Genomic DNA, 22,597 nt, shown 5'->3' with positions numbered 1-22,597 from the left:
AACACCGACATCTCGACCCCTCCAAGTCCTTCAACCCGACAGCCCGACTCCTCTAACTTGGCGAGGTTTGGAGCTGTCGGGAATCCTGCACTTCAAGCTTTAAAATAGGGATTAGGCTAAAACAGGCAGTTACTTGTCACTAATCCCTTCCCGCCTCGGGTAGGCGGGTCCCAGTGCGGGGCAGGTACCCGCCTCCTTTGAAACTTACATGGAGGCGGGTTGGGGGCGGGATGGTGTCGGGACCCCCAAATTCGGGACTTTAACCCCCCACACGCCTCCAATCCCAACTCCACGGGTCAATGAAAATCGACCCCATTATCTGTGAAGCACTTTTGGATGTAGCTCATGTCTGGGTCTGTTGTAGATTAATTGATAGAGATTGACTGCTGTTATTAGTCAACAACTTCATTAACATTGGACCAGGAGACTACTGGGATGGTAGAAGGCGAACTAAATGGACCTTGGTCTTTTTACATCCAGAAATTCCTATGTTCCATTTATTTTTGAACTAAAATAGCAGATGTAAGTGAAATGTAAAAACTGTTCTGAAATCGAGGGTGATGCCAACACTTGCTCCTATTTGACTCTTCCAGGAACAAAACATGCCATTTTCGAAACGTTCTGAATGTTTATAACAGAACAGACGTAGCACTTCGAGCGTGCAATAACTTCTGGAATAGAAAGGTATGGTGGTGTAATGGTTACAGTACTGAACTGGCAAGCGAGAGGGTGTGGCTTTGAATTGCACTGCGACTAATTGTGAAATGGAGTTTAATAAGTCTGGGCACCTGTGGAATGACACTGCAAAAAAAATTACCATGAAACCCGCCGATTGTTGTAAAAGCCCAACTGGTTCACGAATGTCCTTCAGGGAACATAAGAAATAGGAGCTGGAGTAGGTCGCACGGCCCCCTGAGCCTGATCTTCGACCTCAACTCCACCTCGGTATACTTGCATTGGAGGCAGTTCAGAGACGATTCACTAAGTTGATTCCAGAAATGAGGGGATTGACTTATGAGGAATGGTTGAGCAGGCTGGGCCTATACTCATTAGAATTTAGCAGAATGAGAGGTGATCTTATTGAAACATATAAGATACTGAGGGGGCTCAACAGGGTAGATGCAGAGAGGATGTTTCCCCTCGTGGGGAAATCTAGAACGCGGGGGCACAGTTTTAGAATAAAGGGTCTCCCTTTTAGAACTGAGATGAGGAGGAATTTCTTCTCTCAGAGGGTCGTGAATCTGTGGAATTCTCTGCCCCAGAGAGCCGTGGAGGCTGGGTCATTAAATACATTTAAGGTGATGATAGACAGATTTTTGCAAGATAAGGGAGTGAAGGGTTATGGGGAGCGGGCTGGGAAGTAGCTTTGAGCCCAAGATCAGCCATGATCTTTTTGAATGGCGGAGCAGGCTCGAGGGGCCAAGTGGTCTATTCCTGCTCCTATTTCTTATGTTCTTATGTTTCCTGCCCTATCCCCATAGCCCTTAAATGCATTAGGGAAGGGAACCTGCCATCCTTACCCGGTCCGGCCTACATGTGGCTCCAGTCCCGCCCGATGTGGTTGATTCTTATTGTCCTCTGAAGTGGCCTAGCGAGCCACTTGGTAACCAGGGCAAGTAGAGATGGATTTGGCCAGCCTCTTGAGAAGAAAACAAAAGTTTTTTAAAAATTATATACCGAAAGCACTCCACAGACATCACTGTACTCATTACATGCCAACTATTGCACTACTGACTTAAACTCTCAGCTTTCATGTATCCCATCACGTGACATCCGCCAAAATGATTTCGTTTAAATTGTGGTGTTTGTTTGAATGAGCAAATCATATGGAAAATGCTAGTTTTAAATGTATATTAAAAATCCAAAAGCAAACAGGCTGGTGCTTATCTAGAACCATGGATGCGTTTTTTTGTTTTATGTTAGTCATGGTTGACTGTGATTCGGCTGTTATTATTTTTGGAAAAGGGTATTAAAACAAATTAGGAAAAAATGCCCAAGTACAGGAAACTTTCGATTAACCAGCCCCTAAATAACCGGAACGCTCTATCCACCGGCAAAATTCAGGAGTCGGTTCAGGTAACTTTTTTTACTTTTATTACTTTTTTTACTCCATTTGTTGCTGTGCAAGGGTGTAGCTGAAGCTGTTGCTAAGCTACAGAGACGCTTGCAACTTGTGCCGATTGTTTTGAAGCTGGGGTTTGTTGCTTTATACGGAGCTCTGAGCTCCGTATCTTTTACTATAGCGTTTGGTTATCCGGAATTGTTGATGAACCGGCACCACGTCGGTCCCGTCCGTGCCGGATACCAGAAAGTTTCCTGTAAGAACATAAGAAATAGGAGCAGGAGTCGGCCATTTGGCCCTTCGAGCTTGTTCCGCCATTCAATAAGATCATGGCTGATCTTCTACCTCAACTCCACTTTCCTGCACTATCCCCATATCCCTTGATTCCCTTAATGTTCAAAAATCTATCAATCTCTACCTTGAATAGACTCAACGACTGAGCCTCCACAGGCCTCTGGGGTAGAGAATTCCAAAGATTCACCACCCTCTGAGTGAAGAAATTTCTCCTCATCTCAGTCCTAAATGGCTGACCCCTTATTCTGAGACTGTGACCCCTGATTCTAGACTCCCCAGCCAGGGGAACCATCCTCCCTGCATCTACTCTGTCAATCCCTGTAATAATTTTGTATGTTTCAGTGAGATCACCTCTCATTCTTCTAAACTCTAGAGAATATAGGCCTAGTCTACTCAATCTGTCCTCATAGGACAATCCCCCCATCCCAGGAACCAGTCTGGTGAACCTTCGTTGCACTCCCTCTATGGCAAGTATATCATTCCTTAGGTAAGGAGACCAAAACTATACACAATACTCCAGGTGTGGTCTCACCGGGGCTCTATATAGTTGCAGTAAGTAACCCAGACATTTTGTATTTTTTCCTCACACTTTTTTTGCTTGGGTTTCCCAACACTACGTGGAGTGAAGCTGCTCCCAAGCTTCAGGCTCAGCCTCTCTGCAGCGGTTTTCGGAGAGCAGCGGGGGGCGGGGGGCGGGGAGGGGATACCCCGACATACGCTGATTTTTTTTGCTTTCGCGCCCTGCGCAGAAACATCTGTTCACTTTACGTTGAGGGACAGCAATCTTAAGTGCATTTTCCACAATCAAACTTTTGCCACGTGTCGGATGTAGAAACTGCTTTCCATGCTTAATAAAATGTAGTTTGGCTGTGTAATGACATTATTATAAAATTCATCTGAATCATCTGCAGTATTGCTTTGTCAGTACAGACCGTACTACATTTGGAAGGGCGAGCTTTGATAATGCTTTAACATCATGTCCTTCCTTTGTGTAAATAATGCCAGTTCTAATCATGAATTCAAAGCTCATTTTTTATTTCCCCCCCCCGCCCCTGCAAAATTCTAACAAGTTCATCACGACTTTAACAAACAAATATTACGGCCTCTCCTCCATAATTGGAGGATCAGCTCAGAGCAGTGGAAAATTGTAAATGTAAAATCCAGTAGCACTTTCTAATCAATCGTGTTCCCCTGTCTACTTGTGTCAGTTTTCTTATTATAATTAATACAGGGTGGAAAATATAGCTATGTGGAGACTTGCGGGCGTAATCCTATATTTTTCCATTCCATAGTGCAATGTGTCAGGTACTGCAATATGCTTTTTGTTGATGCAAAATGGCTTGTAGTTATGGAAGCCATTTTCTTCCTATTTCTTTCTTTGTATTTTTTGATGGCGAATTCTTTAACTGGTTAGATTTGTGCAGTGATTCGCGGTATCCGTAATGAAAGTATAAAATTCCTTGTGCACTGTCTTAACACATTTCTTCGCCCATTTAACGAATTTGGTTACAAAAGCTAGCACTCGAATATACAAATACAAGCTGTCCTCATGTTGAGAAAATGTGCTAATCAAAATACAATAACTGTACATTTCTACAATACTCTATTAATCTACTTGAAGGATATTGATTTGTGGCACTCGATCTATATTGGTTGATTGAATTAGATATTTTCTCACCCCTCCATTTCCTTACACGTCTTGTGGTTTTTGTGCTTCTAGAATCCAAACATCAATGGACCAGAAGACATAGACGATCTGATTCTGGGGATGGCTTCTCAAATAGCGGAACGAGAGGACAATATTGTGGTGGCAGATCTAAGAGGTGAAAACGCTGTCCTGGAAAAAGGGTTAAAAAAAGTTTGACCTGTTTTCCTGGTGTTGGGGAGCTCCGGTTTAGCTCCAGGCCACCCCAAAATTGATTATAAAACCTGGCACTCTAATAAGAGTTAGGGTTAGGGTTAGGGTTAGTAATAAGAGTCTCTAATAAGAGTGCCAGCACAAAGTCATCCTCACATGTTGGGGAGAACAAAAATTCACCAAAATATGCACTAAATAAATATAAACAGAACACAAAGGGGTCGATTTTCATTGACCCGTGGAGTCAGGATTGGAGGCGTATGGGAGGTTAAAGTCCCAAATTCGGGGGTCCCAACACCATCCCGCCCCCAACCCGCCTCCATGTAAGTTTCAAAGGAGGCGGGTACCCGCCCCGCACTGGGATCCGCCTACCCGAGGCGGGAAGGGATTAGTGCCAATTAACTGCCTGTTAACAGGTAGTTAACAGACAGTTTTTAGCCTAATCCCTATTTTAACGCTTGAACTGTGGGATTCCCGATGACTCCAAACCACACCAAGTTAGAGGAGTCGGGCCGTCGGGTTGAAGGACTTGTAGGGATCGAGATGTCGGTGTTCAGGTGAGTGATGGGTGCATGAGTGCAAAGGTAAGTGTGTTTGGTGTGTCTAAAGTGTGTAAAGAAGTTTAAATTACCTGTACTTACCTTTTCAGCCTTCCTTCCTCTAGGTTTCGGGAGTCCATCATCTAACCGGCACAGAAAGCAGAATGGCTGTGAACTGTCAAAAGTGACAGCCTGCAGCTTTCTGTGCCAGTGAGATTTCTAATTGAGTCTGTGTAGAAGGACTCAGGTTAGAAGTAAGACTGTCAGTGTTTGACAGCTTCAAACAGCTGTGAAACACTGATATTTCATCTGTCAGCATGTCTTGACAGATGAAATTTCAGTCTGTGACGTCACCTGTTGCCGGGTGGCTCTTAATTGGCCTGCTGAGCCCCCTGGGCGGGCTCAACAAGGTCAATCAAGTTAAAATCGCGTGGATTGGCCGCATCTCGATGGAGGCGGGACTACAACCCCGAAAGTTGTAGTCCCGCCTCCTTCCCGACTTCTGAATGAAAATCACCCCCAAAATATTGCAGATGCTGGAAAACTGAAATGAAAGCAATAAATACTGGAAATCTAGGAACGTTCGAAACAGGAGTAGGCCATTCAGCCCCTTGAGCCGGTTTCATCATTCAATTAGATCATGGCTGATCTGCACCTCACCTCCATTTAATCGCCATTGCTCCATATCCTTACCTAACAAAAATTTATCTATCTCAGTATTGAATTGCCACAACATCCAGTTTTGGAGGAGAGAGTTCCAGATTTCTACCACCCTTTGTGTGGGAAAATGCATCCTGGTTGCGGTCCTGAATGACCTAGCTCTAATTTTAAGATTCTGCCCCCTCGTTCTTCATTAGGTTAGATACTGAGGAAATAGCTCCTCAGTATCTAACCTAGCGGGATTCATAGAATCATAGAAATTTATGGCACAGAAGGTGGCCATTTGGCCCATCGTGTCTGTGCCGGCCGAAAAAGAGCTCTCCAGCCTAATCCCACTTTCCAGCTCTTGGTCTGTAGCCCTGTAGGTTACAGCACTTCAAGCGCATATCCAAGTACTTTTTAAATGTAATTAGGATTTCTGCCTCAACAAACCCTCACCCCGCCCCACCCCCGCCCCCCGCCCCTCTGGGTGAAAAATTTCTCCTCAACTCAGGATTCATACGAACAACGCAGAAAACAAATTAAAGGTGTGCACAGAATCCCTTGATTTTGAAACCATTACAAAGCCTCCAGATGCAACTCGGTCCTGTCTATTTAAATAGTTCTTTGAGCCAGCAAACAGAATGTACTTCGAATGCAACAGCAGCCGGACATTGTTCTAGCTGGTGTTCCATTCAGCATGTGCCCCGCTCACTGGTACAAAGCACGTTAAACAGGAATAATTGAAATGTTTTTCTGTTTAAATTGTTTAATTGAATTCTTAAAGCAATGGGGTGTAACATCGTTGCAATAAGCAGTGGATTTTGTTTTCAGGATTTGTCTAATATGTGTGATTATTTAACCACATGCATTATAAGTGGAACTGACTGTACTTTGAACAGAAAGTTCTCCCCCAAGACTTTCCTTCCCTTTTACGCATTCCATGTCGAGTCATGTTTGTGTAGTTGCACACTCTATATTAACTTAATTTGAGTATTCACCAAACTGCACTACTAAAGTCCAATAAGGAATTGATTCTATTTTTTTGATGCTGTTGTATTGGTGTTGGAACTACATAATGTCCTAAGAACATAAGAAATCGGAGCAGGAGTAGGCCATGCGGTTCTGCCATTCAATAAGATCATGGCTGATCATCGACCTCAACTCCACTTTCCTGCTGGATTCCCATATCCCTCGATTCCCTTAGAGTCTAAAAATCTCAGATTAATTGCTGTTATTTGAATGATTTAAATATTCTACTGTCTTGTTGACTATAGATTTTACCTATTACAGATTATATGTATGGCCCTCTGAGGTTTACAAGATCAGACATAGTGGCTATGGACATCCAACGGGGGCGAGACAGTGGCCTTCCAAGTTATAACCAAGCACGGCAAGCTTTTGACCTCCAGCCAATCACAAACTGGTCAAGTATCAATACTCGCCTCCACGATGAGAACCCAGAGGTTAGACACCAGAACTTCTCACTCCTGTCTCAATGTGTGTGTTGCAAAATATAATTCCCAACGGCATGATAAACACCCATGTGGTATCTGTCTCATAACATAGTTTATGCATTTAAGGGGGAAGCTAGATAAGCGCATGAGGGAGAAAGGAATAGAAGGTTATGTTGATGGGATTAGGTGAAGAAGGGTGGGGCGAGGCTTGTGTTGAACATGGACCCGTTGGGCCGAATGGCCTGTTTCTGTGCTGTAAATACTTTGTAATACTTTGTAATAATAATTGTCCACAATATTTCATCACCTGAACATCAACCTGAAAAGCATGAGCCAAGTCAATCTTAGCCAGGGCCTCAAAACTATGAACTCTATGGGGGAAAAATTCAGTTGTTTGCACCTCCCGTTAGCGCCTTAAGAGGGCGTTAATGGGGCGCAAAGCAACTAGCGCCCGGGCACGGCGATGCTTGGGCCGCTCACAAAATTAACTAGACATTTTGCGGCGGCATAAAAGATCCCAAGATACTATTCGAAGAAGAGCAATTTCTGATACTACATGCATAGTATTGATTTATTCAGCTTCTTGTATATATAACAAATGAATTGTTTTGCAGATATTCTGAATGGCCAAATACTAAATGATGTATTGTCTCTCCTGTATCCCAGCTCTTTAACCAGTTAGCAGCACTGTACAATAATGACACTTCCAAACTGGAGATGTTGGTTGGGGGTATGCTAGAAAGTGCTGAGGACTCTGAGCGACTCTTTACTACAATCATAAGAGACCAGTTTGAACGCTTACGGGATGGAGATAGATTCTGGTTCGAAAATACCAAGAATGGGTGAGTTAAGGTCATTCGTTGTCTGTTGATTTCTCACTTGGCAGGTGGATTAGTAAGGACGGTTTGCTAGGAGCAACAAACACAAGGTTGTAGTCTTGGCTAACTGATGACTGTAGTGCAGGTGTGAGGTGTGGAAGATGGGCTGCTTTTAAACAAATGTATTGCTGTGGTTTGATCTTAAGGGTACTCTCGGGTGCCACTGTCTTCAAATTTATGGAAAATCAGGAGAAGGATGATGATCCTGCCACTCTGCTCGGAGTCACCCTACTCCACCACCAATGCAATAGTACTGTAGCACCATCTTGGAATTAGTGGAAAGGTTTCTCCCGGTAGCCACTAGTCTTATTTTTTTTAATCATTAACCATTCTTAAGTATTGCAACCCTTGAAGGAATACAGAAGCATTTCATTGGTAAAATTTATAATATAATTGCCTTTGACAAGTGGGTTTGTTACTAGATTAATTATCCAGAGGCCTGGACTAATGATTCGAAGACATGGGGCTAGATTTTCAGCGTGCCGTGAGGCGGGCTTTCAGGCGTGCGAGGGGCAACAATCCCGAATTCGGGGGTCCCGACACCATCCCGCCCAAAACCCGCCTCCACATAAGTTTCAAGGGAGGCGGGTACCCGCCCCGCACCGGGACCCACCGACCCGAGGCGGGAAGGGATTAGTGCCAATTAACTGCCTGTTAACAGGTAGTTAACAGGCAGTTTTTAGCCTAATCCCTATTTTGAGGGGTGTCGTGTGGGATTTCCGACGGCTCCAAACCACGCCAGGTTAGAGCAGGTGGGCCGTCGGGTTGAAGGACTTGGAGGGGTCGCGATGTCAGTGTTCAGGTGAGTGATGGGTGCATGAGTGCAAAGGTAAGTGTGTTTGGTGTGTCTAAAGTGTGTAAAGAAGTTTTACTTACCTGTACTTACCTTAACAGCCTTTCTTCCTCTAGGCGTCGGAGGTCCATCACTCAGCCAGAACTGAAAGCTGAATGGCTGCGATCTGTCAAAAGTGACAGCCTTCAGCTTCCAGTGTCGGTGAGAGTTCTAACTGAGTCTGCGTAGAAGGACTCATGTTAGAAGTCAGACTGTCAGTGTTTGACAGCTTCAAACAACTGTGAAACACTGATATTTCATCTGTCAAGAACCCTTCACAGAATCACAGAATCACAGAAACCCCACAGTGCAGATAGAGGCCATTTCGGCCCATCGAGCCTGCACCGACACATATCCCACCCGATCCCCGTAACCCCACGTATTTAATCCCCCTAACACTAAGGGTCAATTTATCATAGCCAATCATCCTAACCCGCACATCTTTGGACTGTGGGAGGAAACCGGAGCACCCGGAGGAAACCCACGCAAACACGGGGAGAATGTGCAAACTCCACACAGACAGTCACCCGAGGCCGGATTCGAACCCGGGTCCCTGGCGCTGTGAGGCAACAGTGCTAACCACTATGCCACCGTGCTGCCCTTGACTGATGAAATTTCAGTCTGTGATGTCACCTGTTGCCAGGTGACCCTTAATTGGCCTGCTGAGCCCGCTGGGCAGGCTCAACAAGGTCAATCAAGGGAAAATCGCGTCGATTGGCCGGACGTCGATGGAGGCGGGACTAAAACCCAAAAGTTGTATTCCCGCCTCCTTCCCGACAGCTTAATGAAAATCCAGCCCATGAATTCAAATCCCACCACGGCAGCTGGGGAATTTAAATTCAGCTAATTAAATAAATCTGGGAGGAAAAAAGCTAGTATCAGTAATGGTGATCATGGAACTACCGGATTGTTGTAAAAACCCATCTGGTTCACTAATTGTCCTTTAGAGAAGGAAATCTGCTGCCATTACCCGGTCTGGCCTATATGTGACTCCAGACGCACAGCAATGTGGTTGACTCTTCACTGCCCTCTGAAATGGCCTAGCGAGCCACTCAGTCGTACCAAACTGCTACAAAGAAGTATCACCACACGGACTGCAGCGGTTCAAGAAGGCGGCTCACCACCACCTTCTGAAGGGCAAGTCAGGATGGACAATAAATGCTAGCGATGCCCACATCCCATGAATGAATAAATTTTAAAAAGCCTCAATTCGTTCCTCATAGGCTGTCAGATGTTTTTCTTTGTCTATAGCTCTTTACTTTGTTCATTGATTATTGCCTATTATAACTCTCACTCTACCTTGAAAGAAAAACAAGTTGCAAGCGTGACTATAAAGGCCTAATATGGGAACCTGGGTTTGAATTCGGAAGCTTTAGCTGTAAGCTGCATAGCTGGCTACGTACACAGCTTGAACATTTATACATATCATGAAAAGCTCCTAGCACCTCGCACATCTATCCATCCATCCAGCAGGAAGTGGAGAGGAGGACCTCGAGCAGGGGACTGGGAAAGCATAAGTGATACAGGACTGTGAAGGCAGAGTTCAAAAATGTCTGGGAAAAGTAATGCTGTAAATATAAAATTGCGCCAGAATGTTTCGGCTCTTTGACTGACAGGTAAGGTAGGTAACATTATCACCAATTGTGTTTCTTCTAGAATTTTCACAGCAGAGGAACGTGAAACCATTTTGAACACCACGTATGCTGATGTGTTGGTAGCGACAACAAGCGCAGAGCCTGCGGATATTCAGCGCAATGTTTTCTTCTGGAAGGACGGTAAGCAGCATGGTGCCGAGGGACCCTCGGTCTTTTGTAATATGCTAACAGAGAGCAAGACGCTTAACAATATCTGTCAACAATATTATATAGTAAAATGGACCGAGTACCAGCGGGAGGTTCGGAAATAGAAAGCAAGGCAAAGCTGAGATCTGTTGCAAGCTCCAGGTAATACCAGAAATGGTTAGGTTTAAACCTGCTATTTTAATGTATAGCATCTCATGCCCAATTTTTAAAACAAAAACAAATGCAGACATTCTGTTACATTTTCAGTACTGTACCCTTGAAGATACATGGAAATCCCAGAAGGATTTCCTTCGCCTCACCATTGGTGGCTATGCTCTCAGCACTGGAATTCCTTCTCTAGACCTCTCCCTCTCTACCTCTCTCTCCCTCTCTACCTCTCTCTCCTCCTTTAAGACAATCCTTAAAACCTACTGACATGAATCAGTCATTTATGAAAGAAAGACTTATGAAATAATACTGAGCGGCCTGCGGGTGGCGCTGTCCAGCGAGAGTATAAATACTTGGGCACGGGCCCAGCTTGCGCAGGACATTCTTAACAGGAACTAGTGAAGGACACAACTAGACCTCCATGTTGTAAAACAGTTGATTAAAGCTTTGTTTAACGCTTAGACCAAGTGCCTAGTAGTTTTCTTATGTCACCTAGTCTACTCAATATCTCCTCATAGGAGAATCCAGTTTAGTGCTGTAGGCCAGTAGGAGCTGGATTGAGACTGTACAAATGCATTTCACATAGGACATTACAGCCAACAGATATAGGAGACCATCATCCCATCATTCTGGCTGGGTTTGAATGCAAGTTCTAGAGGTGAAAGACCACCCACTGCAACACTTACTCCCCGGGTCTTGCATTTCTTTGCTTATTCTAAACTCTGCAGTGTCTTGAATAATTCGGGATGCTATCAACATCGAGCTAATTTTGTATTTTATAATGTCGTGACTAACTTCGTACTTTATCCAAATGGTGCATGGGCCAGGGAGACCAGGAGGGAAAATAATGGCGAAAACGTACAGTATAAGATACTTGGAAAATAACAGCTAGAGATTAATGCATGGTGGTGTAACTCCTGCACAGAAGCAATGGTACCACATTTGTGTAACAGTGCGGCCTTTAATTTCCGCAGAGCTACTCCCCTTCCGCCGGTATAACTTTGCAAGATGTGCGTCGGAAACAGGATTTCCGACGTTCTCCCGGTGAAGCTACACTGGTGCCGCGGGAGAAGCTCTGGGGAAGATCTGGGCCAAGGTGAAGCGTGCAGTATGGAGGAACAACGCCGAGTGCAAAAGTGTTTCAACAAGTTCTAAGTGGAATGCATTTTCAGGCGGGACTGAGAGAATTCTGAATCCTAACTGTGTACATGAATTCAAAACTTCATTTTTTTTGATCTCTGAATCCAACAGATTTGATTCGCACTTCATAACAGCACAATGGATGTTACAGATATCTTACCTGTTCTACAATCTCTGTCGTCCCTTAAATTGTGTGCTAATGCACAATGGGTGAGTCTGTCCAGATCTAAAATAGCCCAATTCAGATCACTTTGGAAAGAACTTTACAGGTCATCTCTGTTTTAATACAATTTAATAAACTACATTTTTTTAATATAACAGCGGCCTTGCTATTGGCTTTTAGTGTATCTATTACTCGAGAGAGAGAAAAGAGTAAATTACAGAAAAAAAGAAGAATCTGTAAGGAAGCAAATGGATCCAGGAGAGAGAATCAAAGGTATTGATTATAAAATTATGAAATAAAATGTTTTATACGAGAGAGTTGCAACTTAGACTGCTCACCATATCATCTCATGAGTAACAGGACATCACTAATTATTAATGAATGGTTTCACTCCATTTAATAGAGGTACCTCCCATTAAATTGCAACCATTTTGAAATTCCAGCTCTGTGCCCTTTACGTTCTAACCCCCAAAACACTGATTATAAATCACTGGTCAATAAAATTGGTAATTTAATAGAAATAAAGATTTGATTTAAGCAGTCTAAACATCTCCATTCTCATCTTATTACAAGATCAAAATCTTCTTCAGCTCAGACAATGAACAAATGGCTCCTCCCTTCAGTCCGCAAGGGTGACCCCGAGCTTCCGCTCGCCTGTCATTTTAATTCTCCGCTCCACTCCCGCTCTGACCGCTCCGTCCTCGGCCTTTTACATTGTTCCAACGAAGCTCAGCGTAAGCTCGAGAAACAGCACCTCATCTTTCGATTAGGCACTTTACAGCTTTCTGGACTCAACATCGAGTTCAACAATTTCAGATCATAACCTCGGCCCCTAATTTCTTTTCAGATGGCAACTGTTGATGATTCTGCCATTCCCATTTACACCTCATCTAGACACATCTTTTGTTTCTTAACTTGTCCCACTACCATCTCCTTTTGCCTTACACCATCATCCCTTTTGTCTCTTAATCTCTCCTGCCTTCCATCCTATCACAGACCTTCCCTTTTGTTCTTTCCTCCCCTCCTCCCTCTCCCTGCCCCTGCACTTGCTTAAAAATCTGTTACATCTCTAACTTTTTCCAGTCATCGACCTGTAACGTTCACTCTGTTTCTCTCTCCACAGATGTGGCCTGACCCGTTGAGTATTTCCAGCATTTTCTGTTTTTATTTCAGATTTCCAGCATCTGCAGTATTTTGCTTTAGTGTTGAAATGGCTGCCCCCTCTCGCCATACTACCATGGTCATTACATCTTGGAGTTCTCCTCTTTAGTTTCTCCTAGACTATAAATACACAGGTTCGACGTGTTCTTCACCCTCCTGCATGCCCACTGTGTTGAAATCAGGGCATTTGCTCCTATTCAAAGTCATATCTTCCCAAGACCTCTTTCTCCTACAACCTACAGCCTTTTAACACCTAGTATGACTTCGCCTAACCTCTACTGCTTGATTTGTCTCATCGTCTTTCCGACTCTTTTCAACCAAAGTGGTATCCTGCCCTATGAGCAAAGCTATGGTTTATGTTGACCGATTAAGTCAAGTTCCCTTTCAGTTGCATGGGATTCCAGAATTTGTATCAGTGTTTTGGGGACCCAATTCTATCATACAATCCATTTTTCAGCAAAAACTGCAGTTCAGTGGCTATGATCTAGGCTTGTCAAAAAAAAATTCCCTGTGCCGCCCCATCACTGTATAACGGAACATCGCATTATAGCTCGACATATAGAATAAAATCTATGATATATTTTGTAGTGTATGTACCTTTAAGAAAGAACTACTTTTACAGCTCCTGTATACTGTAGTACCGGCAGTGACCACACCTGTATATAAGCCTTGAGCAGGCATCTGTACTGTTAGTTTTTAGACTACCCTCATCCAGTAAACACCTGTTGATTGTTGATCTGCAGTCTCTGTCTATTTATTGAAGAACACCATACCTTAAGATTCACGGATTCAACATATTTGGAATGCATAATGGGGGCACAGTCACGTTTATTTGACTTGTAAGGAAGCTTTTCGTATGTTCTCAGTCCTTCACAACTCATGGAATCAATTATTCCACTGCCCCTATAATCTATGTTCCGTTATCTCGTAGGGGTGTTACAGTCTTGTGTCATTAGTGCAAAGTTACAGGCATTAGCAGAACAGTTTGTTTTTGTCGGGGTTACATCTTTTTGAGGTGTGTATCTTCTCCATTGTCTGTAGTCGAGTTCTTAAAAGAAGTTTTTGGAGGTTTGTGTTAATGAGATCAAATTGTACAGTCTTCCTCATTCACTCCCATCTCTACTTCATTGGGACACCCTTTGCTTTGTCCGCTAATCTTAACAAAACGTTGTTGCGACTGTAAAATAGTTGATACTCATTTTAGAGATTAGTGCAAAAATGTGCTCCTATTTAGAATTGAGAAGTCCTTCATGAATACATATTAGTTTTCTTGGTTCATTTAGTTTAAACTTGGCATCAAATAGGTATTTCAACACAGTTGACATTTATTCTGCTGTTTACTTCAACGTGGCACAGTGTAGAATCTTTTTTCCATTTCTCACGCTGGCTGGCATTGCCAAGTATGTGTCCACACCCACTGGGAGCTGGTTTGAGAACTGTGCATGCTCATTTTACTTAAAAAGTATTACAGACCAGAAGAGACATCAACTTAAGGGGAACGTAGTGTAGTGGTAATGTCACTCACTGGGCTAGTAAACCAGAGGCCTGGACTAATGATCCAGAGACGTGAGTTTAAATCCCACCACGGCAGCTGGGGAATTTAAATTCAGTTAATTAAATAAATCTGGAATAAAAAGCTAGTATCAGTAATGGTAACTGTTATAAATCTCATCATTCATCAAGAAACTACTCGTGAAATAATGCTGGACGGCCAGCTGGTGGCGCCGTCCAAGGAGTATAAATACTCGGGCGTGGGCCCCAGCTTACCAGGGACATTTTGTAAGACAAGGAACTAGTGAAGTACAACTAGACCTCCATGTTCTGAAACAAGTTGATTAAAGCCTTGCTTTATACTCAAACCAAGTGCGTAGTGAGTTTTATTACGTCAGTAACCATGAAACTATCGGATTGTCGTAAAAACCCATCTGGTTCACTAATGTCCTTTAGGGAAGGAAATCTGCTGTCTTTACCTGGTCTGGCCTATACGTTGATTCTTAACTGCCCTCTGAAATGGCCTAGCAAGTCACTCAGTTGTAACTAACTGCTACAAAACATAATAAGAGCTAACAGCACTGTGGGAGTACCTTCCCCACACGGATGGCAGCGGTTCAAGAAGGCGGCTCACCACCACCTTCTCAAGGATGGGCAATAAATGCTGGCCTTGCACAGCGATGCCCAGATCCCATAAGCGAATCAAAAACTTGGTCCCAGAGGTGAAAGGACAGTATTCTCACCCCTTGCATATTACAAACCTCTAACCATTACACTTCCACCAGAATAGCCCTTTATTTTGGACATGGCGGGGAAGATTCCTGCACCTGAAGATGCAGGAAAATGGGGCAGGGAGGAGTGTTTTTTTTCAATGATTTAAATGGATAGAAAATCTTTACTGGGGCTCATTCCTCTTTGCCTGATTTTCCCCTATTCGCAGTAGCCCCCAGCGCAGGAACAGGAAAACCCATTCTTGTATATTTTTGGATGTAATTTTATGATTCCATATTCGATTGTTTAGTCACAGATATTGAGATCTGAAATATTTAACGGGTCTTTTACTATCATCTGAAACGTTCCTCATGTTATGTACATTCTTGCTTTACGTTTAGCCTCAGAATGACAAGGGCCCAAAGAACCATACCAGCCTGTCAGTGTTCTCTTTGACTCCAACAAATGCATTAAGATCATGGACAACAAGCATTCTCTGATACGAAACATCAATCTAAGTAACCAGAGCTACGCTGATGTTATTCAGTCCACCGATAATCAACAGAAAGCTTTCCTGCTGAAGGTTCCTAAGGAATATGAACTGGTAAGCAAGAACTCGGCCATGAAGTGCCCTTGTTTCTAAACATTGTTTTTGATTTTCAAGGATTCCCCCACCCCTCCGCTCTCCATGGTGGTTCTGTTTGTATGCTACCAACACTTACAGACCTGGAAGCTTCCAGGTTTGATTGGCTCGCTGCCCTACATTGGCTCCCAGTCTAGCAATGCCTCAAATTAAAAATTCTCCTTGTGTTCAAATCACTCCATGGCCTCGCTCCTCCCGTCACCTCCTGCAGATCTACTCTGCGTTCCTCTAATTCTGGCCTCTTGAGCATCCCCTATTTTCTTTGCTCCACTATTGGCTGCCTAGGATCTGGAATTTGCTCCCTAAACCTCTTCGCCTCTTTACCTATCTCTCCTCTTTTAAAATGCTTCTTAAAACCTACCTCTTTCCCTCTGTCCTAATATCTCCTTATATGGCTTGGTGTCAAATTTTGTCTGATAACGCTCCTGTGAAGCGCCTTTGGACGTTTTACTAAGTTAAAGGCGCTATGTAAGTGCAAGTTGTTGTTGTTGTTGGCTATGCTCGACCCTGATGAGTCTCAAACAGGTTGGGTAAAGAGGGCAATCGTTAGGTCCCATATCCTGATTGTCATCCATTGAGCCCTGTTGGAAGAGCCATATATGAGCATCTCAATATGGCCATTACAGTTGGTTTCAGAGTCTGCAGGCCAGGAAAAGGAACATCAGGCAGGATTCCCACCTCAGGTCATTATCCAGAAATCCCTGCTAAATACGCCAGTGCTGGATGAGGTCAAAATTGGGCTCATTACCTTCCAGGTTGAATAGCCGACTACCAGTTAGCCAAGGCTATTCATGCTCGTCACTTGGCCAAGGTGCTTCCAGTGCTTACCGTTCTGTACTCCAGAAAGAGCCACTTTCTTTGGGAAATGTGTGGCATGGGGGAAAAAGCATGTGACTAGAACATGTATGTTTAAATAACATTGACGTTCCAAGGGTTTGCTCAGAGAGCCCATGGTGGAATATAAATAGACTTCATCATAAATCCCGGTAACAAATTCTACCAGTTGCTTTACCAGTCCCGCCACAAGGCCTTTCCTGTGAAACACATCTCACATGACAGTGGCCTATCTGTTTATCTTGCTGAGATCCATAAAATGTTGAATGATAAACAGTTTTTTTGATACCCAATATGCCACAAAGAATCTCTGTGTTTTCTTTGAATCAGAGCTGTGAAGTTTGTGCACCAAAATTGCGAAATAGTGCTACTATTTAACTTTTAATACGTCCAAAGCTGCCGCACCTTAAAATTGATGCTGTCTATAAAGCATGGAATCACTAATTCACGAAGGAGTTGCCCAACTGATTTTGGCCTGTTACTGTTCTTATGAGTCATTTAATGATTATCTGACTGTCAAAGCTGAAAATTACCTTTCAGATTTTGATTAATGTTGGCCAGATAAACAAGAATGGTACGAAGAGATCTGGATTAACAGGTTTGAGGGAGATCATTTCTTTCAAGTCCTTTTTATAGAATGTATTTATTCATTCACGTGGGCATCGCTGGCAAAGCCACCATTTATTGCACATCCCTAATTGCCCTCGAGAAGAAGGTGGTGAGCCGCATCTTGAACCGCTGCAGTCCGTGTGGTGAAGGTACTCCTACCGTGATGTTGGTCAGACAGCGACGATGAAGGAACAGCGAGATATTCCCAAATCAGGATAGTGTGAGACTTGGACGGGGAACTTGGAGGTGATAGTGTTCCCATGCACCTGCTGCCCTTGTCCTTCTAGGTGGCAGAGGTCGTGGGTTTGGGAGATTCTATCGAAGAAGCCTTGGCAAGTTGCTGCAATGCATCTTGTAGATGGTACACACTGCAGCCACGGTGCGCCGGTGGTGGAGGGAGTGAATGTTTAAGGTACTGGATGGGGTGCCGATCAAGCGGGCTGCTTTGTCCTGGATGGTGTCGAGCTTCTTGAAGGTTGTTGGAGCTGTACTCATCCAGGCAAGTGGAGAGTATTCCATCACACTCCTGACTTGTGCCTTGTAGATGGTAGAAAGGCTTTCGGGAGTCAGGAGGTGAGTCACTCACCGCAGAATACCCAGCCTTTGACCTGCTCTTGTAGCCACTGTATTTATGTGGCTGGTCCTGTTAATTTCCTTGTTAATGGTGACCCCCTGGATGTTGATGGTGGGAGATTCGATGATGGTAAAGCCGTTGAATGTCAAGGGGAGGTGGCGTGACTCTCTCTTGTTGGAGATGGTCATTACCTGGCACTTGTATGGCGCGAATGTTACCTGCCACTTCTCAGCCCAAGCCTGCATGTTGTTCAGCTCTTGCTGCCTGCGGATACAGACTGCGTCAATTTCTGAGAAATTGCGAATGGAACTAAAGACTGTGCAATCATCAGCAAACATCTCCACTTCTGACCTCATGATCCAGGGAATGTCATTGATGAAGCAGCTGAAGGTGGTTGGGCCTAGGACACTGCCCTGAGGAACAGCTGCAGCGATGTCCTAGAGTTGAGATGATTGGCCTCCAACAACCAGAACCATCTTCCTTTGTGCTAGGCATGATTCTAGCCAGTGGAGGGTTTTCCCCATTGACTTCAATTTTACGAGGACTCCTTGGTGCCACACTTGGTCAAATGCTGCCTTGCTGTCAAGGGCAGTCACTCTCACCTCACTTCTGGTATTCAGCTTTGTTGTCCGTGTTTGGACCAAGGCTCTAATGTGGTCTGGAACCGAGTGGTCCTGGCGGAACCCAAACTGAGCATCGGTGAGCTGTTTATTGGTGAGTAAGTGCCGCTTGATAGCACTGTCGACGACCCCTTTCATCACCTTGCTGATGATTGCGAGTAGACTGTGTAAGGGGTTTTGGTGTGGGGTTTTTGCCTGGTCAGTCAGCCATGTGTCTGAGCTGTTCCAGCTCCGTGCAGTTCGAATTGCTTCCCCTTTGGTTCTGACCGCCGGACTTATTTCAGTAGCGATATAGACAAAACGAGACCAGTGGTTTGGTGCAAAGAAAACCAATGTTTTATTGAAATAAAGAATAAATTGCTATACAGTGAAAATAATTATGAATACAGCACACTTTTACTTAACGGGGAGGAGAAAAGATGGACCCATCGAGGGAAAATTGACTAAAATGACAATTTAACAAAATTCCCCTTTAGTTCCCACCCCTTATACCTATCTAGGTTGCCTTGTAATGGGCCAGAAAGTTTATGCTCACCAGCCTACGATGTTGAAATGCCTGCTCCGTGCCCTGCGGTCTGCCTTGAATTTTTCACCACCTGAAGTAGAGATACCCCAGTAATTCAAAAGTAACTGTGGGTATTCCACTTCTTTGGGCAGGCTGTGATGATCCTCTTGAAGGCAGGGCACCGGAGGCAAGGCGGTAGAGAGAGAGAGAATGGCTTCCTGAGGGGCTACCTTTATACCTCATTGGGAGCCCTTATCTTCGCGCCCAAATCTGGACGTATCTGGGTTACACAAAAGGGACCGATCTGGCCCCATTGACCGTAATGGGTTTGAATGCGGCTATAATGCGTTTCCCACTCATTTAACTGGTTTGTGAATGGAGCTGTCCCAGTTTGAAATGTTCCGCTGGTTTCTTGAGTGCTGGGTAAACAGTACTTGAGTGCTCGTGTAAACAATCCTTTGTCCTGTGGTTTACAGCACAACCACAACTTGATTGACAGCAACCACTTAAGCCCTTGAGTCAACACTGCTGAGGGCTTGTGTAAACAGAGTCCTTTGTTCCGTGTTGAAACTTCCTAACCGCAGTTGATTGACAGCTTCAAGTACTTAAGTACTCAGAAGCTGGGGTTTTTTTTCAATCCTTTCGTCAGCCAGTGCTGGGAGATTCTCCTTTCATATTCATACAGGCTGTCTTTCTCTTTTGCCACGGGGCCGGCTACAGCCATCTTTGATGTCCTGGGTTTTTAAAGTACATTCCAACCAGGTTTTCTTTAATCAAATAATCTTCGGGGGCTGCCGAAATTTTGTGAACCTTACAACTGATGGGGCGGTAATTGGCCGGATTGGATTTGTCCTGCTTTTTGTGGACAGGACATGTATAAATCCAGGTCTAATGCCCCAGTAACATTACAATTTAACCATGGTTACCAATAATACCTGTGACCAATTTTTGTGCTATGGAGTATTTTGGTTAAAATTTTGAGGAATTGCAACCTGACCATGTGTTACTGTCAAATTAAAGTCGCTAAGGGCTTTTTAAGTAAGTACGCCAACTGGTATGGTATTGAGCCATACAAGCTTGGAAGGGTCCCAAGCTGAATCTCTGCTCTGTGCTGTTAGCTGTTTTCAGCCAGGAAAGCAATAGGGATGCTATAGTTGCCCTCAATGCACCAAGACTGGGGGGCAGGAAAAGTTTCCATTCCAGATCTGCACAGACTTCTACTGGAAAGTGAGTGCATCAGGCTTAGTTCAGTGGTAGTACTCTTGCCTCTGAGAGAGGGCTTTAGGTGTAAATCCTACTCCAGAAACTTGAGCACATCATCGAGGCTGGCACTTCAGTGAACTATTGAGACAGCACTGTCAGAGGTGCCGACTTTCGGATGAGACGTTAAACCAAGGCCCCATCTGCTCTCTCAGGTGGATGCAAAAGATCCCATGGCACTATTTTGAAGAAGAGCAGGGGAGTTCTCCCTGCTGTCCTGACCAATATTTATCCCTCAACCAATGTCGCTAAAAATCAAATCAAATCAAATCAACTTTTATTGTCATTGTTAGTGCACAAGTGCAGTACAACGAAATATAGGCTTGCGGCTCCCGAGAGTGTACATTTGGATTAAGACATTTAAACATTCAACATACATTTGGCTTGTGGTATATTAACATAAATATGACCATAATAAAGTGCATTAGCAGATGTGCAAGCTTTAGAGTTTATTTGTGGAGTTCAGTAGGATGACAGCCCTGGGAAAGAAGCTGTTCCTAAATCTGGTCGTACGGGTGCGAATGCATCTGTAGCATCTCCCAGATGGTAGGAGGGCGAACAGACTGTGGCTGGGGTGGGTAGGGTCTTTGATGACCGACCGTGACCTCCGTAGACAGCGTTTCTGGTATATGTGCTCTATGGTCGGTAGCCGGGTGCCGGTAATGCGTTGGGCAGTTTTGACTACCCGCTGCAGGGCTTTCCGGTCATAGTAGCTACAGCTGCCATACCATACTGTGATACAGTTCGTCAGGATGCTCTCTATAGTGCAGCGGTAAAAGTTAGAGAGGATCAGGGGTGACAGGTTACATCCCTTCAGCCTCCTTAAGAAATATAGGCGCTGCTGGGCCTTCTTCACCAGAGAGGAGGTGTTGAGGGACCAGGAGAGGACTTCCGTGATGTGGACTCCGAGGACAGAATGGGCCGGATTTTCCGACCCCCGCGGGTGCGTACGAGGTGTGTACGTGCCCGTAGGGGCCATGCAAGTGCCGGTTTCAGGCATGCGAAGCGCACGCGCTGAAACCCGGCACTTGTGAACTGTTTAGAATTCTCTTTACAGATCATCCGCCTGCCCTGGAGAAGTGCCTCTGCGGGGGGAGAGTTGCGCTTTTTGCAAAACTTCCGCCGCTGAATGACTGTCAAATTCTTACGCCTGGTAAAAGCAGGCATAAGGCCTGCTTTTACCAGCTTAACAGCTTTAAAAAATAGAAAAATGAAATTTGATAACTCATTTATAAATTAAAAATACTCTTCAAAAAGGTAAGTTTATTTTTAGCCCTGTAAAACATTTCATTTTTTTTTCAAAACATTACATTTTTGATTAAAATATTTAATTAAATGGCATTTTAATTAATTTTAATTATGTAATGTTTACATTAAAAAAAAAATGTTTTAGTGTGTTTTTAAATGTGATCCCCATTCATACTTTTGACCGTTCTGTCCATACGGGACAGCCTTGGGATCTGCGGAACCAGCAGGTAATTTCGTAGATTTTTTTCCCGATCAGAGGCATCCGCCCGCAGGAAGCCTCCGATCGGAATTTCAGGGCCATTATCTGGTCATTACCACTGCTTTTTATTTCATTGCTGTTTGTGGGACCTTGCTGTGCGCAATTTGGCTGCCACATTTCGTACATTACAACAGTGATTACACTTCATAGAGTACTTCATTGGCTGTAAAGCACTTTGGGACATCCTAAGGTCATGAAGGGCGCTATATAAATGCGTCTTTCTTTTCATTTTGTAGGGGTTGGTTGGGAACAGGATCGAGTTTGGCTGTGATAACCCATGATGGTCAAATAGCCCACCAAACCTTACTGTTTAGGCTCACATATGAAGCTTTCATAGCACTATTCTTCCCTGTATCCTGGCCAATTTTGTTCCGACAACCAACACCATTTATAAAAATAAACAGGTTAACTAATTATTTGTTTATTTGCTGTGTGCAAGTTGGCAGCCACATGTGCCTGCACAGTGACTGAATTTCAGAAGTAATCCATTGGTTGTAAAGTGCTTCGAGACATCCTGAGGACATGGTGAAAAGCTAGATAAATGTAAATACAGGTAGACTATCCTTTATCCGAACTTCCGAAAACCGAAAACCTCTAAAAACCGAAAGTTTTTTCGTTCAGCGTAAGTCGTGCGCACGACATGACCAGAGTGGCGCACGACTTACGCTGAGCAGGGCAGAGGGTCACAGAGTTCCCTCCTGGGTAGGAGATTGCAGGCCGAGCCGGGCAGTGTGAAGGAGATACCGGGAGAGTGAACCCAACAATACAGCGGCCCGTCCGATAGCTGCAGCGGCCCGTCTGATATTCTTTTCTCCACCCCCCACCCGACCCGACCCAACCCCCGACCCGTCCGATATTCTTTTCTCCCCCC

The 22,597-nt window shown here is 44.3% G+C and overlaps 1 protein-coding gene across 1 annotated transcript in view; it reads left to right on the top strand.

The window, feature by feature from the left end:
• LOC147097342 (dual oxidase 2-like) overlaps positions 1-22,597 on the top strand; it is a 145,559-nt gene that overhangs the window by 46,921 nt on the left and 76,041 nt on the right. The window contains 6 exon segments of the mRNA XM_085972000.1: positions 594-684; positions 4,077-4,179; positions 6,686-6,858; positions 7,516-7,691; positions 10,216-10,334; positions 15,585-15,778. Of these exon segments, the coding sequence (XP_085828126.1) occupies positions 594-684; positions 4,077-4,179; positions 6,686-6,858; positions 7,516-7,691; positions 10,216-10,334; positions 15,585-15,778 (856 nt within the window).

This window comes from Somniosus microcephalus, chromosome 32, assembly GCF_052327205.1.
Source record: "Somniosus microcephalus isolate GS21.2 chromosome 32, FLI_Smic_1.0, whole genome shotgun sequence".
In the NCBI taxonomy this organism is placed as follows: domain Eukaryota; kingdom Metazoa; phylum Chordata; class Chondrichthyes; order Squaliformes; family Somniosidae; genus Somniosus; species Somniosus microcephalus.
Note: the sequence above shows the minus strand (reverse complement) of the source record. Positions and strands in the feature narration are given on the sequence as shown.